Here is a 17,817-nt window from a genome sequence, read left to right as displayed (position 1 = left end):
GTATCATTTATCATTCACATGATCACACTTAATCTTGACACTGACACCCATTACAATCCCCATCCCAGCAATACCCTCCCAGTTCACTAATCTCTCTCCTTCAGTCTCACAGAGAGCAACATACACTGTACACAACCTTAAATATTTTTTAAAAATGACCAGTCTGAAAGGTTCCATTTGCAACCCCAAATTTAAATTGGAATTTGGGCATCTCTCTCAAAATCTATAGGTCTTCTTTTTCCCATATTGATTTACATAAAACCTATCAAAGTTAAAGTTGAGTCTTAAGTCATATGCACAAGTACACAAATGCACAGGTACACTTACTTGCAGCGGTATCACAAGCACATGACATCATATAAGCAACATTCAAAAGCATTCAGAGAGAAACATATAGTGGCTGACCCTTGTGGTAGCCAATTTGACAATCTTTTTCCAATCTATCTGAGGAGGACAGGTATTATTTCAAAATCACCACTAGATCCGGATCAGGATGATATACTAAATATAGCAGATTCCAGTTCATTGGGATACATTGGGACCAGTACATTTTGGGCCAATTAAGCTGCTGCCTCAATTAGCTAAAGTTTCATGGAAATAATTTTTTAAAAGTATGGCAAACTACCATTTAGCAGAGTGACAAACTATGTATTTAAATGAAATACAGAACAAATCAGAACACTAACAATACCACTACAGCACTGTAAAACTGTGTATTTGTTCCTAATAGTTATCGACAGAGGAATTCATCCAGTGTACGCTGCTGTGTTCTTTTGACTGACTATGAACATATCTCGCAGTACACCTATTGCAGATAATAGACTGCCTTCATACAATGTATTCAATAATTGCATCCTCCAAATCTTCATTTTCATTGCAACATTCAAAATGATTGTTGATATCTTCAAATTCGTTGTAGCTGCTAACTTGCTTAAGTAGTGAAATTGTTTTATTTTCACTCCCGGCCATTTCTGGCATCTCCAAGCCTGAATGCTTGAACAAATGCTTGAACATTGAACCAAACGGTTCAGAATTGTTTTACTGCTAATTTCTCGCCAATTATCAGTGACTAAGATCACTGCTTTTGAACTCAAACACACACAGCTGACGCTATGTAAAAACTGTTCGCTCTAAACACTGTGTAGTGTTTTGCAGGCACACAAGTGCTCATGACTGACACTAGCTAGAAACTTAGACAACAGTCTCTTGGCTCAATTAAGAGGCATAGTGTCCCAAATAGACAATGGGAATCCCACCCATTTCCACCCCCACCCCCTGATTAGTATTTGTTCTTTGAGATTTGGTCCCAAACAAGCAGGTGCTCCAATTATTGATGTCCCAATTAACTGCATTACCATATTCCTCCATTCTTGATCAATAGCAATACACTTGCAACACAAAGATTTTACAATAGTAAAAACGAATAATCCTGCCTAGCCTGCTGAGAATTAGATTTTCTTTTTTAGCTCCTTTCTTCTCTCTCCCTCAGAGTTATGGATGACTCATTCCATTCCAATTCTGAGGAGTGGCCTCCCACTTCAAAAAGTGGAATGGAAATTAGTCACCATTAATGCTGTGGGGGAGAAAAGGAGCAAGATAAAATTCTACTGGGATACTCATATAAATTGATTAATGTGACTGCAAATGGCCAAAATCTAATAGAATTTCTTGAACAAATTGATTGTTATTGGAAATGGAAATCTGTAACAAAACATGTCTTTAATCAATAAGTTCATCACTAAATAGAATTTCTTTTGAATCCAAGTTACATCATATTATGAAGCAGATTATGTGTATTAAACTTGCCGCTGCCTGTTTCTACTGGGTGCACTTACTACCGCAGGCAACTGCAAAGTTAAAAAAACACTATCTGGAGGCAACAACAAAATCGATTTCCTTTCAGTAGTACTTCTCACGCATCAGCTTGCCTCTTGGGCCTTTACAGTTAATGAATTACCTTGTGCTCGGCTAATAATTTGCAGGAAACCAAGCAGTTAATTTGCACAAATGTTATATAATAACAGACGATTTTTTTACGTGATAGAGAATAAGAGTGATACCAGAGCATCCCTCTGGTTCAAATTGATTTGATTATCAAAGTACATACATACAACGCTGAGATTCATTTGCTTGTGGGCATTCACAGTAAATACAAAGAACCACAACAGAAACAATGAAGAACCACACACAAGATGGACAATCGATGCGCAAAAAACTATGGAAATAGAAGAAAAAAAAGAGTAAATAAACGATATTGAGGACATGAGATGAAGAGTCCTTTAAAGCGAGTTCATAGGTTGTGGGAAGAGCTCAGTGTTGGGGAAAGTGAAGTTATCCCCACTGGTTCGAGAGCCTGATGGCTGTGAGCTAATAATGGTACCACACTGCTCTGTCAGGCAAGTACTTGTGCTCAAGTCTAAAGTATTTGTCCCCAGAGAGAAAGATAAAACAAGCATCATTGTTAAAGACCTGTTAGTTCCCTCATGTGGATTCCTCTCTGTTAACTTCACTGACCAACTTGCCCTCCAGCCTCATCTTCTTGCGGTCCTATATCCACTCTCATCTCTCTTTTATTGTCTACATATTTGAAAATGCTTTCTCAATCCACCTTGATATTGTTTGCTAGCTTCTTATCATATTTCATCTTTTCCTTCCTAATGATTCTTTTAGTTGCTTTCTGCGGGTTTTTAAAAGCTTCCCAATTCTCTACCTTCCCGCTAATTATTGCTTTGCCCTCTCTTTTGCTTTTACATTAGCTTTGCTTCCCTCATCAGCCACAGTTGTAGTATTTTGCCATTTGAGTATTTCTTTGTTTTTGGAATACATCTATCCTGCATCTTCCTCATTTTCCCTAGAAACTCAAGCCTTTGCTGCTCTGCTGTCATCCCTGCTAGCATCTCCTTCCAATTTACTTTGGCCAGCGCCTCCCTCATACCACTGTAATTTCCTTTACTCCACTGAAATACTGCTACATCAGACTTTACTTTCCCCCTATCAAATTTCAAGTTGAACTCAATCATGTTGTGATCACCCTCTCCCAGGGGTTCCTTTAGCTTAAGCTCCCTAATTATCTCTGATGTATTACCCAGCACCTAATCCAGTATAGCTGATCCCCTAGGAAAGAATATAGTCAACGTTTCAGGCCAAAACCCTGCCGAAGGGTTTCAGCCCCAAACGTCCACTGTACTCCTTTCCTAAATGCTGCCTGGCTTGCTGAGTTTCTCCAGCATTTTGTGTGTGTTGCTCAGATTTCCAGCATCTGCAGATTTTCTCTTGTTATAGCTGATCCCCTGGTAGGCTCAATGACAAGTTGCTCTAAAAAGCCATCTCGTAAGTGTTCAACAACTCACTCTTGAGATCCATTACCAACCTGATTTATCCCAATCTAGCTGCATGTTAAAGTCTCCCAGGACTATCGTAACATTTCCCTTTTGACACGCCTTCTCCATTTCCCTTGGTATTCTGTAGTCTACATCCCGGTTCGTTTTGAGGTCTGTATATAAACTGCCATCAGTATCCTTTTCCCCTTGCAGTTTCTTAACTCAACCTACAAGGGTTCAACGTCTTCTGATCCTATGTCACATCTTTATAATGATTTGATGCCATTCTTTACCAGCAGAGCCATGCTACCCCCTCTGCCTACCTTCCTATCCCTCCGTTACAATGTGTAACCTTGGACATTCAGCTCCCAACTACAACCATCCTTCATCCACGATTCAATGATGGCCATAACATCATACCTGACAACCTGTAAAAGCACAACAAGATCACCCACTTTATTTCTTATACTCTGTGCATTAAGATATAACCCCTAGAGGACTGTATTTGCTACCCTTTTTGATTCTGCATCCCTAATACACTGATACCCACCCTGCTGGCTGCAATTATGTCCTATCATCTGCCTGCCCTTCCTAACGTTCTGACTGCACGTTATCTTTGCATTTTTACCATCTGTTCTATCCTGAGTCCCTTCACTCTTGTTCCCGTCCCCCTGCCAAATTAGTTTAAACCCTCCCCAACACCTCTAAACAAACCTGTCCACAAGAATATTGGTTTCCCTCGGGTTCAGGTGCACCCTGTCCCTTTTGTACAGGTCACATCTCCCCCAGAAGAGATCCCAATGATGCAAGAACCCGAAGTCCTGTCCCCTGCACCAGCTTCTCAGCCACGCATGTGTCTGCCAATTCATCCTGCTTCTACCCCGACTGGTGTGTGGCAGAGGCAGCTATCCAGAAATTACCACCCTGGAGGTCCTGCTTCTCAGCTTTCTGCCTAGTTCTCTAAATTCTCTTTTCAGGACCTCGTTGCTTCCTATGTCATTCACAATAATATGTACCAAGACATCTGGCTACTCCCCCACCTCTCCAAGATGCCCCTGACCCTGGCACCTGGGAGGCAACATACCATCCGGGTGTCCCGTTCACATCTACAGAATCTCCTCTCTATTCCCCTGACTACTGAGTCTCCTATCACTACTGCTCCCTTCTTCTCCCCTTTTCCCTTTTGCAGCACAGACACATGCTCAGCACCAGTAACCGGGTCTCTGTGGCACTCCCCTGGGAGGTCACCTCCACAACAGTATAATTATCACTGGGGGCAATGGCCACGAGGTGCTCTGCGCTAACTGCCATTCCATTCCTTCTCCTGACAGTCACCCAGCTATCCACTTCCTGCAACCTAGGGGTGACTACTTTCCCGTAACTGACCAATTATCTCCTCACCCTCCAATCCCAAATGGTCTTCAAGGAGCTGCAGCTGGATGCACTTCACGCTTTGTATTGCTGTAGTCTCGGGGCTCTGAAACTTAGTGGACAGCCAGTGAAATTACATCGGCTGTGGACCTGTTGTAGTGGTAGGTCCAGGTCCTTGCTCACGCAGGAATTAATTATAGCCACAATCAACCTCTCAAACCACTTCATCACAGTAGAAGTGAGTGCAACTGGGTGATAGTCATTGAGACCAATCACCCTGCTCTTCTTGGGCATCAGTAAGATTAATGCCTTTTTGAAGCAGGTAGGAGCCTCTGTCTGCAGCACATTTGCCTCACTAGTTGTTTCCTTTTTGCATACCTTCAGAAGCCTTTACGAATGATTTTGTGCTTCATTCACATTTACTTTCTTTTTTATCCCCCCTCAAACTCATTTCACTTTGAAATACTGCCCATGCTTAGGCTATTTCAGGCAACTTTATAAATCAGTTTATTTATAACTTCATATTTTTGTAACTCCAAAACTGAATCAAAAGAAAAACACGGAGCCAGAAATAGCGTGTGCACCCTAATTTCATTTTTACTTTAGTGAGGCACGCACTAACGATGTGGTGGCTTAATGACATATGCCATTCACATACTTCTACATATAACCCATAATGAATTCTCTAAACAATAAATGCTTAATCAAACAATACATTTATATTATTTTTTGTATTGCACTGTACAACTGCCACAAAACAACAAATTTCATGACATATGTCAGTACAATGAACTCGATTCCGATCTCCCAGCAGCCACAGAAGGGCCACTTTTCTTTCTGTGCTTTTGTGCCTTAAAATTTTGTTTTTCTTTTCCAAAAATGTATTATTTCTTTAAATGCTAGCCATACGTTTTAATGTCAATCTTTATATGTTGCTTCCAATTAATCATCCCATCCCTCGTGCCTTTGTAGCTTGTTTGATTTGGATGCTAGTTCTGGATTGAACTACATCACTTTAAAACTCAACACAAAATTCTGTGGTATGATGGCTACTCTTCCCTGGAGCCTTATTTACAACAAGACTACTAAATACAGAAGACAATAAGAACTGCAGATGCTGGAATCTGCAATACACAAGATGTTCGAAGAACTCAAGGACCAGGCAGCAGCTGCTGAGGGAAATGCCGAGCTAATGCTTTGGGTGAAGACCCCGGGTCTTAAACCAAAACATACACTCTGCATTCATACCTCCTGAGCTGTTGAGTTCCTCCAGCATCTCGTGTTGCTAATAATATGTAATAATGGTAAATGCAAGGCAATTTACAGATTTGTTCTGACCTCATTCATTAAATCAAAGTAAACCTACATTTGAGCCTAAAGAGACTGTGTGCTGAAGACATTTCTGGCTGAGAAAAGATAGTATATTTGTTGACGCAGGTGGTTCTGAGATACAAATTTATTGTAACCAGGTAAATGTTGTTAACAAAGGAAAAAGGAAAATAATTTTTAAAAATGAATTTGGAATTGGATTATTATTGTCATACATACCAAGATACAGCAAAAAGCTTGCCTTGCATACTGTTTATACAGATCAAATCATTACACAGTGCATTGAGGTAGAACAATGCAGAATAAAGTGTAACAGCTACAGAGGAAGTGCAGATCAGGGAAACAAGGTACTAGATCATATCGAGGTAAATTGTGAGGTCAGGAATTCAACTTATTGTATTCAGGAACCATTTAATAGTCTTACTAAAGTGGGGTAGAAGCTGTCCTTCTGCCTAGTTATACATGCTTCCAGGCTTTTATATCTTCTGTCCATGGAAGGCAGGGGTGGGGGTAAAGAGAGAATGGTGAGTGGGGTCTTTGAATATATTGGTTGCTTTACTGCGGCAATGACAAGTCCATAGAGGCCAGACTGGTTTCCATGATGTGCTGAGCTGTGTCCACAACTCTCTGCAGTTTCTGGAGGTCACGTGCAGAGCAGTTGCCAGACTGAGCTGTGATGTGTCCAGACAGGATGCGTAACCTACAATATATGTAAGTAATCCACACAGGTTGAGCCACGTTCAAAAATTTTACTTAGTTTAAAGAACGTAAATTAAAAATAAGTACTGTAACATAACTAAAACAGATCAACGAAAAAAAAGACCATGGGCTATGTTTCCATAACATTAAACATATACTACACTAAATATACGAGTTAAATACAGAAATTCATTCTTTGGAGTTTTTCTTCTTGAGGTTTTTCTTCTGTTTCATGGATGTCTGCAAAGAGCAAGAATTTCAGGTTGTACAGAGTATGCATTCTCTGATATTAAATGGAACCATTGAATCATTCTTTTTCAATCTTTTTATTAGTTTCATAATGATAAACATAACATAGTATTCATACAAAGTTATTGGGATTACATTGTTGTGGTTAACTTATTTAAAATATAAATGTAATATACAAAATTTTTAAAAAAGCATAACATGAAAAAAGGAAAAAAAAAACCCCCAAAAGGAAACCTAACCTAAACAATACTAACCAACTAAACTCAAGAAGAAAGAAAAACATGGGCTGTTATGTCAATCAAAAAAAAAATCATTAGTGTCGTCGACTCTGCTCCTCTCGACATATATTTAAAAGAAATAGAATAGGTTTGGAAAAGGTCAAATTACATCATATGGAAGTGTTGAATAAATGGCCTCCAAGTCTTTTCGAATTTAATAGAGGGATCATAAATAACACTTCTAATTTTTTCTAAGTTTAAACACAACATAGTTTGAGAGAACCAGTGAAATGTGGTGGGAGGATTGGTCTCTTTCCAATTCAGCAAAATGGATCTTCTAGCCATTGGAACCATTGAATCGTTGTAAAATAATTTAGTTTATAGACCACAGATGGAACTTGGGCTAGTGTGATTTAAATGCCAGGGCTAGCTAGTTTTAAGCTCCATCTTTCACTGTCAGCTGACCCTTCTACACCCCAAAGCTAGCAGCAACTTCGGAGTAGCCAAATGAATTATGAGTGAATGTCTAGATTATTGTGAAACATATTTCATAAAAACTACTTAAATACAGTATATGTACTTTAAATAGGTAATACATTATAACATGAAAAATAAATTCTTTGCAATAACTAGGATAAAACTGTGGTATAAATGTTCAACAATATAAAATAATCTAAAAAAAATGACAATATTGACAGCAACTTCTGAGATATGCAGAGGCATAGTTAAGGACAGGAATCCAGAAGCTCTGTCAGTGATATTCTGCTCAACGACTTGTGATTTTTCACTCACTTCTCCAGAGAAGTCAATGGAAATTACAGTGATTTACCTTATGATATCTTTAGGTATTAAATATTTATATGCCAAGTTTACTTTCTAGCAAATGTTATAACCTCTTCTCTTAAATATATAGGATTTCTTTCTTAGATTATAATACTGCTTTAGGTTAGGTTTTAGATAATTTGGTCACAATTAAGAGATGCCAAGATGGTGTGGTGAATAGAAGAAAATAGTTGTAAACCACTGAAGGGTATCAATGGACAGGTTAGGTGGGCACAAAGACAGCCAAAGGAATTCCGGTTGCACACCGGGAAGCAAAACAAGGCAAAGAATATGAAAGGGCAAAGGGACCCTTGAAAGCATGTCCATACACTTCTGGAAATAGCATGACAAGTAAATATTGTTAAGATGACATATTGGATATCTTATTTCATTCTTGATACAAATTAGGTGGTTAAGAAATAAAGATTATCTACAGTGGATTACGGTCAATTGGGCCATCGGTTAATCGGGGCAGCCGTTTATTTGGGACCACTCTTAAAGAACAAAAACTGTTCAAGAAAATAGCTGGAATTTCCTTTTTTATTTGGGATACTATGCTACTTAATTGGAACAGGAAAATGTTGCCGGGAAGTTTCTAACTAGCGTCAGTAGCGTACACTTCTGGGGCCGTTAGAAACTACACCGTGCTCAGAGCGAGATTTTAAACAGCATCAGTTGCGTGTGCTTGCGTTCAAAAAGTAGTGATTTTTCTTATTGACGGGAAGAAATAAGCAGTAAGACAATTCAGAACTGTTTTGCTCACTGCAGTTCCAAGCATTCAGGCTTGGAGATGCCAGAAACAGCCAGGAGTGAAAATGAAACAACTTCGCTACCTTGACAAGTTATGAACTACAGAGGATTTGACAATCTTCTTGAATGCTACAATGAAAATGAAAGTTTGAAGGATGCAATTCTCAAAAGAATTGTAAGAAGGCATTACCTACACTTGGTGTATGTGCTGATTTTGTTCATTTACAGTCAATCAAGATAACATGGCTACATACACCAGATAAATTCCTCCGTTGATAACTACTAGGAACTATATTAGTCTTGGTAGTGTTCTTTCTTTCTTTTTAAATCTTTTTATTGAATAAGTATACAAAAAGGTAAGCCATATAGGCACTAATACACTGTTAGAATATAATAAAATTACAGGAGATATTAATACAGAAAAAAAGTGATACAAACAATGTACTTTAAACAAAACATACTAAGGTAACATAATAGTATACTAATTTTTATGTATATATATCAATAGAGAAAAGGAAAAAAAAACCCCAAAAAAAAACCCACCATGCAACTAACTAAAAGCAAAGCAAAGCAATGGGCTAACTTGGAACCAAGTAGAGTTAAAGAACTTAAAATCACGTCCTCAAACCCGACCTCCATTAAAAACAGTAAAAAAAAACAAGAAGGGTATATAAATATGGAGCAAAAAAGAGAAGAAAAAAAAATTACATTAAATGAAAATATTGAATAAAAGATCTCCAGGTCTGTTCAAATTTAAGTGAGGAATCATAAAGATTGCTTCTAATTTTCTCCAAATTCAAGCATAATATCGTCTGAGAAAACCAAAAAAAGGTGGTTGGAGCATTAAGCTCTTTCCAATGTTGTAAGATACATCTTTTCGCCATTAAAGTAAGAAATGCAATCATTTTATGGGCTGAAGGAGAAAGATTACTGGAAATTTTAGGTAGTCCAAAGATAGCAGTAATAGGATGAGGAGAGATATCTATATTCAATACCTTTGAGATAATATTAAAAATGTCTCTCCAAAAAGTTTCCAGAGTAGGACAAGACCAAAACATATGAGTTAAAGAGGCTATCTGCCCCGGACATCTATCACAAAAAGGATTAATATGAGAATAAAAGCGAGCTAATTTATCTTTGGACATATGTGCTCTATGAACAACTTCAAATTGAATTAGGGAATGTTTAGCACAGATAGAGGAAGTATTGACTAATTGTAAAATCTGCCTCCAATCATCCACGGAAATGATAGACCCCAATTCCTGTTCCCAATCTACCCTAATCTTATCAAATGGAGCTTTCCTAAGTTTCATAATAATATTATAAATCATAGCCGATGCACCTTTCTGACATGGATTAAGGTTAATTACAGTATCTAAAACGTATGTAGGAGGAAGCATTGGAAAAGAAGAAAGTATAGTACTTAGGAAATTTCTAACTTGTAGATATCTAAAAAAATGTATTCTTGATAAATTATATTTATTAGATAATTGTTCAAAAGACATAAGGGAACCATCTAAAAATAAATCCAAAAACCGTGAAATACCCTTAGTCTTCCAAATTTGAAAAGCACGATCCGTAAAAGAGGGAGGAAAAAATATGTTACCTAAAATAGGAATCACTAACCCAAATTGGTTAAGATCAAAAAATTTTCTGAATTGAAACCAAATACGTAAGGTATATTTAACTATCGGGTTAGATACCTGTTTGAGGCATTTCAAATCAAAAGGAAGAGAGGAACCTAAAATAGAGCCAAGTGTATAGCCCTGAACAGATTGTAATTCCAATGCTATCCATTTAGGAATGGATAGTACATCCTGGTCAAGTAACCAAAATTTCATATGTCGAATATTAATTGCCCAATAATAGAATCTAAAGTTAGGTAATGCTAAACCTCCATCTCTCTTAGCTTTCTGTAAATGTATTTTACCCAGTCTCGGGTTTTTATTTTGCCAAGTAGTGTTCTAATTTGTTACGTATTTCATTAAATACACAATTTCTTACTCAATTAAATGGCAGTTTGTCTTTTTATACCTTTTTAGTTATTTCCATGAAACTTCGGCTAATTGGGGCAGCCACCTAACATGGTCAAAATGTACTCTTCCTGATATGTCCCAATTAACCAGAACCCACTGTATCAGCAATCAAATTCCATTCCTTAAGTATAGCAAAAGGCAATCAAAACGCACATTTGCAGTGTTTACATAATTTTATGATACGGACTGTCATGGAAATAAAAGTCAGTCATTTAGTAAACAAGGAAGCAGAGCACAGAATAATAATCGGGTATAGTGAACGTATGTGTAGATGTACGAAAAGCCTACTTCATTGATGCAGCAACGGTGTCACAATAGTTAGTGCTGTTATTTTATGACTTCAGTAATCAAGGTTCAATCCTGACCCAGGATACACACTCACAAGTTCTCTCTGTCTGCATGCATTTCCTCTGGAGGCTCCAGTTCCCCCACCTCTCAGATATATACTTTTAAGTCAATTAGCTTCCGTGAACTATCTCCGGAGTCGATGGCCGGCAGGAGAACTGGGCAGAATTTATGGGCACCATGTGAGAGACTAAGTTACAAGGAAATAAAAGGGAATTAGGATTGATGATTGTCCTGCTGGCAGCTGACATAGAACCAACAATCTCAATAGCTTACTTTTGAGCTGCATTAACTTCAAGTTGACAACTGAATAGGCCAGACAGAACTTGCCACTCTCTCATTAAACTGGAGAGGGTGCAAGAAAGATCTATGAGGATGTTAGCAGGACTGGAGTGATAAGGAGTGGCTGGGACCATTTTCCCTGGAGCTTCCAAGGCTGAGGGTTGACCTTCCAGAGTACCATAAAATCAAGTGGGACTTAGATAACGTGAGCAGCCAATGTACTTTCCCCAGGGTGAGGGAGTCCAAACCTGAAGGGCAAATGTTTAAAGTGAGAGGGAAAAGATTTAAAACGGATCTAAGGGGCAAAACACTTTCACACAGGGTAGTGCACATATACATAAGAAATAGGAGCAGGAGTCGGCCATCTGGCCCATTGAGCCTGCTCTGGCATTCAATAAGATCATGGCTGATCTGGCCATGGACTCATCTCCACCTACCGGCCTTTTTCCCATAACCCTTAATTCCCCTACTGTGCAAAAATCTATCCAACCCTGTCTTAAGTATATTTACTGAGGTACTGATTTACTGCTTCATTGGGCAAAGAATTCCACAGATTTATCACTCTCTGGGAAAAAAATTTCTTCCTCATCTCCGTCCTAAATCTACTCCCCCGAATCTTGAGGCTATGTCCCCTAGTTCATATTTCACCTATCAGTGTAAACAACTTTCCTGCCTCTATCTTATCTGTCCCATTCATTTTATATGCTTCTATAAGATCTCCTCTCATTCTTCTGAATTCCAGTGAGTACAGTCCCAGAGACTTGATCTCTCCTCATAGTCAAACCCCTTCATCTCTGGAATCAACCTGGTGAACCTCCTCTGCATCACCTCCAAATCCAGTATATCCTTCCTCAAGTATGGAGACCAAAACTGCACCCAGTACTCCAGGTGTGGTCTCACCAGTACCCTGTATAGTTGCAGCACGATCTCCCTGCTCTTAAATTCAATCCCTTTAACAATGAAGGTTATCTTTCCATTTGCCTTCTTGATAGCCTGCTGCAGCTGCAAACCAACCTTTTGCGATTCATGAACAAGCACTCCTAAGTCCCTCTGCATAGAAGCACGCTGCAATTTTTTTTACCATTTAAATAATAATCTGCTCCTTCATTTTCTCTTCCAAAGTGGATGACCTTGCATTTACCAACATTGTATTCCATCTGCCAGACCCTTGCCCACTCACTTAACCTATCTAAGTTTCTATGCAGACTCTCCATATCTTCTGCACAATTTGCTTTTCCACTCAATTTAGTGTCATCAGCAAACTTAGACACACTACACTCGGTCCCCCCTTCCAGATCATTAATGTATATTGTGAACAGTTGCAGGCCCAGCACTGACCCCTGTGGCAACTCACTCACCACTGACTGCCAACCAGAGTAACACCCATGTATCCCAACTCTCTGCTTTCTGTTAGTTAACCAATCTTCTGTTCATGCTAATACATCACCCCCAACTCTATGCATCCTTATCTTATGAATAAGTCTTTCATGCAGCACCTTATTGAATGCCTTCTGGAAATTCAAGTAAATAATGTCCATCTGTTTCTGTCTATCCACTGCACTCATTATATCCTCAAAGAACTCCAGTAAGTATGGTGCCAGAGGAAGAGCAATCAGACATCTAAAAGGCATTTGGACAATTACATGGTTCGGAAAGATTTAGTGGGATATGGGCCAAATATAGACCATTGGGAAAGGTTTAGTTCGGCAATTTGGTCAGCGCAGGCAAGTTGTGCCAAAAGCTCAGTTTCCATGCTGAATGACTCACCTCACCGACTTGTAAATGCACATTTACCTTTTGAAGATCTACCATCAACTATTACAAACAAAAGTCTGCAGACGCTGAAAATGCAAGCAACAAAATGCTGGAGGATATCAGATGGCCAGGCAGCATTTATGAAAAATGTTGACTGTTTACTCTTTTCCATAGATGCTGACTAGCCTGCTGAGTTCCTCCAGGAGTGTGTGTGTGTGTGTGTGTGTGTGTGTGTGTGCGTGTGTGCGTGCGCGCTTCACTGTTGATGATGAAAAGCTGTCAGTAGTCTTTCAAATATCTGGGAAGCATTCTCTCTGAGGATAGCGGCATTGACAACGACATCCAGAGCCACATTAAACAGGCATCAGCTGCCTTTGGGAGACTTCGGCATAGAGTCTTTCAGAACAGGAACCTTCGTCCCTCCACAAAGGTCACCGTATACCAAGCGGTCTGTGTCACCACCCTCCTTTATAGCTGTGAAGCTTGGGTAACCTACAGCCGTCACATCAAGTCCTTGGAGCGCTTCCACATAAGCTGCCTCCAGCGCATCCTGGGAATTACCTGGCGTGAGCGGGTGCCTCACACTGAAATACTTGTAAAGACCATCTGCAGGACTATTGAGGCCATGATCACCCAGCACCAGCTGCAGTGGCTGGGGCATGTGATAAAGATGCCCTCATGTCGAGTACCCCGCACAGTGTTATACGGCCAGCTACAACATGGTCGACGCTCAGCTGGAAGGCCGAAGAAGCGCTATAAGGATCAGATGAAGAATGCTTTAAGGAAGTGCAAAATCAGACCCGAGGACCTGGAGGATGTTGCTGCTGACCGTACCACTTGGCGACAGATCAATAGATTCATTGTTCCTCTCCCGGGATCAAATTAACACAGGTTGAGTAGGGAGCAAAAAATGACTGAGCAAGAGCCAGCAATTTTTGGAATCCTTAAACTTGGTGCACATATGTAGAGAAATGCTGATAACTCTCCCCAGCAAGTTGTGGCCCATACTTGTCTGTCTGAGTGTTGATTTCTGTCTGTGCTTGAATTTGAGATTCAAGCCACAAAGTTATAGTCCTTAAAACAGTACCATACAATCATATTTGTAATAATGAAAAGTAATGATATAAAACAGGTCTATCAGCATCTGAGGATAAATAACATTTTTCATTAGAACCTGTACAGAAAGAGGATTATAAACTTGCCTTTTGTTTTACTGATTTTGTCAGATCTATTGCGTTATGTTCCTTCTAGCAATCTTGGTTTTCCAAATTTCAGATTTACAGATTTTGTCACTCCTTTTTTTTAAAAAAAAGTTCTTCAAGGTGGATTTCTTATTTGAAAACTACCTCCCTAGAATGTGACAGGGACACAAACTGAACATATGCCACCTAAACAGGAATAAAGTTGGTGAATTTGTGTCCTCAGAGGATTTGATTGCTTGATATCATGTGTCTCTGGGAAGTAAACACAAGCAAATATATACTAAAACATAGTACATTATATAATATGGGGTGGCTTGGTAGCATAGTGGTTAGCACAACGCTTTACAGTACAAGCGACCCAGGATCAGTTCCCGCTGTTCCCACGTGGGTTTCCTCCGGGTGCTCTGGTTTCCTCCCACAATCCAAAGATGTACTGGTTGGTAGGTTAATTGGTCATCGTAAATTGTCCCGTAATTTAGTTTAGATGAAACTGAGGGATTGCAGGGTGGCGTGGCTCAAAGGGCCAGAAGCCCCTATCCACGCTGTATCACAATGAATAAATAAACTACAAAACCAGCAAAAGATGAAGCAATTTCTGTGGGTGCTTTGGCTACAGAATTCTGGACACCAAGACCTTGCATTTATATAGCAAGAAGTCTGAAATGACTTCACAGAGGCTTTGTCACATGTAACCACATCAAAACAGACAGTCAAAATCTCAGTCCGCTGAGGTTTTATAATTGTGCGTGGAAACTAGTGCCCACTTTTCCAACATTGCTGCTGAGGGACTACATTCAACTGAAAACCAGGGAGTGATCAGGGATGTCGCTTCAGGTGGGTGCAAAGTTAACTGTGAGGGGTACAGGTACACCTGAAGACACACACTCAATGTTTTAGGAACAGCTTCTCCCCACCCCGCCCCCGCTATCACATTTCTCAATGGACACTGCCTCACCATATTGTTCTCTTTTGCACTATTTAATTACATATATTATTGTAATTTATAGTATTTTATGTATTGCACCGTACTGCTGCCACAGAACAACAAATATCACAACATAATGACAGTAATGTTCAGCGGATGAACGGCTTTGTCACAGCCACAAAAGGGAGAGGGAACATAATCTGACCAGAGTTGATTCGATACCACACCAGAGCTAGACGTGACTGGAAGGATCCCACAAAGAGATCTACGAAATGGGTACAAATTTAACAACAGTAGGTTGGAAGAGGAGGGGGAGCCAAGTAGTAAATTATCAGCAAATAAGACAGCTGCTTGGTGGGAATGTAGCAGGAGTTCACAAGACACAAGAGACTGGAGATGCTAGTCAGATTTTGAAGCAACGGACACAAAAAGCTGGAGGAACCACCAGAATCAACGTCACTCAATTTGAGTTCCTCCAGCACTTTGGGTTGCTCAGGAGGGAAACGAGGTCAGTTTGCAGCTAGGATTTGTTTTGGCCCAGAGAAGGTAAACTTCCAGGCAGCAGACCGGATGCTCACAATCTTAACAGCTAAGAAGTCTGCAGTTGTTACTGGAGGGGTGGTGAAGACACCGAGAACGAGATTAAAATACAGTGGCGAAAAGATAAACTTTTGCATCCAAGCAGGCGAAAGCCTGCAAGGCGGGCTAATAACATGGTGGACTCCCACCCCCAACAACAAATGGAGATGCAGCGTTTGTTTACCTGAGGCGGTGGAGTTGATGTTTTCGTTTGCGAGTAAAATCACCATCCCGCAGCCTCTTGGAGCCTCAGTGACTTTCGCTTTGAGAAACCTCGGGCGCACACTACCGCGTTATGATCGACAGTCCTGTGCAGCCAATGAACACACGCCGTGGGGATGAGATGGACCAATAGGATCTGAGACCGGAGTGACAGCTCAGAAGGCCGGCCTGCCCGTGTGGTTGTGGAACGCCTGTTTAACCCGCGGTCTATATGGAGGTGGAAGGGAAGGGCAGGGCAAAGTTGCCAGCCTACGTGAACTGGGAATTTGGAGTGTTCGCATTTGTTTGGGAGCGAATGCAGGAGTTTCGAATATGGATAAGTTAAAGTAAATGAAAGCACGTACTCCACCTCAATTTGTGAGATGGAGTAGACGCGCAATCAATTGCGACAAGGCAATAAGTATCCAAATTTGACATTTCGCTGTGTTTGCTTACAGCAAGCTTTTCTTCCAGAGGCCTAGAATTAACAAATGCAATAGTTGTGGCTTGCCCTGTTTTTTTAAATCCCCTCTAGCAAATACCAGAATCGTTAATACCAGAATGAGGTAATAATTACATTTGTGTTTGATGAACGGCCACGTGGTTGTGCTGTTTGGTGGTCAAAACAGGTTGCGATTGATAAGGTTTTGGAACATTTCGTAATGCTTCAATGCGTTTCTTTCCCAACAAAATCTTTGTTCTGACAACGTGAGTTATATTTAACTTGTCGAAAGCAAATGTTCTGACAAGAGCTTTTGGCCCGAAACATCGACTGTTCTCTCCGTAGATGTTGCCTGAACGACTGATTTCCTCCAGCATTTTCTGTGTGTTGCTCACGCTTTCTTGTAGCAGCTGCGGAATCTCATGTGACCTTTTTGAATAGTCGCTTTCAAACACAAAGTTCTTTGACAAACCGCGACTTTTCAGCGTTTGTTTTGACCAACACCTGTCGTGTTTTAATTTTAGAAAACATCCCAAGGTATGAAATGAAGGACGTTAGATCTTGCAGAGAAATGAAGGACGTTAGATCTTGTATCATTTTTTTAAATCACATTTTCAAAGCAACACACACAAAATGTTGGAGCAACTCATGTCAGACAACATCAATGGAAATGAATAAACCAGTCGACGTTTCAGGCCGAGATCCTCCTTCAGGACTAGAAAGGAAGGGAGGAGACGCCAGAATAAAAAGGTGGGGAAGGTGAAGGAGGATGGCTAGAAGGTAACAGGTGAAACCAGGTGGGTTGAAAAGGTAAAGGGCTGGAGAGGAGAGTGGACCATAGAAGAAAGGGAAAGAGGAGGGGCGGGGGGGGAGATGCCATTTTGTTTTGTTTCTTTTTTCATTTGTGGGTGCAACTAGGGAGATCAGCACCTATGCATGTCCAGTTGCCCTTAAAGTGCTAGTAGTAAATTATCTTTAATTGTTGCAGCCATATTGGTGATATTCCTCCCACAATATATTCATAGAAACTTTTGAAAATTAGAAGCAAGAGTAAATCTCTTTGGTGGGCCACATAAAATCTGCTCTTGTCAATCTACATCATTGCTGATCTCTCTTTATGCCATATTTCTGCTCTGTCCCAAGACGTTTATGTCTTTTGTGTCTAGAAATCTGTTTATGAAATATATTTAATGATTTAGCCTCCATAGCTTTCTGTGATAGAGAATTAGGCTGCACAGTTTTCTGTGACAGATTATACCCATGACTTTGTGGCTAGGTATTGTTCAAATGCC

At 40.0% G+C, this 17,817-nt stretch overlaps 1 protein-coding gene across 1 annotated transcript in view; it reads right to left on the bottom strand.

The window, feature by feature from the left end:
* LOC140212461 (inactive ubiquitin thioesterase OTULINL-like) overlaps positions 1 to 16,161 on the bottom strand; it is a 56,540-nt gene extending 40,379 nt beyond the window's left edge. The window contains exon 1 of the mRNA XM_072283288.1: positions 16,067 to 16,161. Within this exon, the coding sequence (XP_072139389.1) occupies positions 16,067 to 16,112 (46 nt within the window). The 5' untranslated portion in view covers positions 16,113 to 16,161. The remainder of the gene's footprint in view (positions 1 to 16,066) is intronic.
* Between the last annotated feature and the right edge of the window lie 1,656 nt (positions 16,162 to 17,817).

The sequence above is a fragment of the Mobula birostris genome, chromosome 19, assembly GCF_030028105.1.
Source record: "Mobula birostris isolate sMobBir1 chromosome 19, sMobBir1.hap1, whole genome shotgun sequence".
Classification (NCBI taxonomy): domain Eukaryota; kingdom Metazoa; phylum Chordata; class Chondrichthyes; order Myliobatiformes; family Myliobatidae; genus Mobula; species Mobula birostris.
The sequence above is the reverse complement of the archived record's forward strand: the minus strand, read 5'-3'. Positions and strand labels throughout refer to the sequence as shown.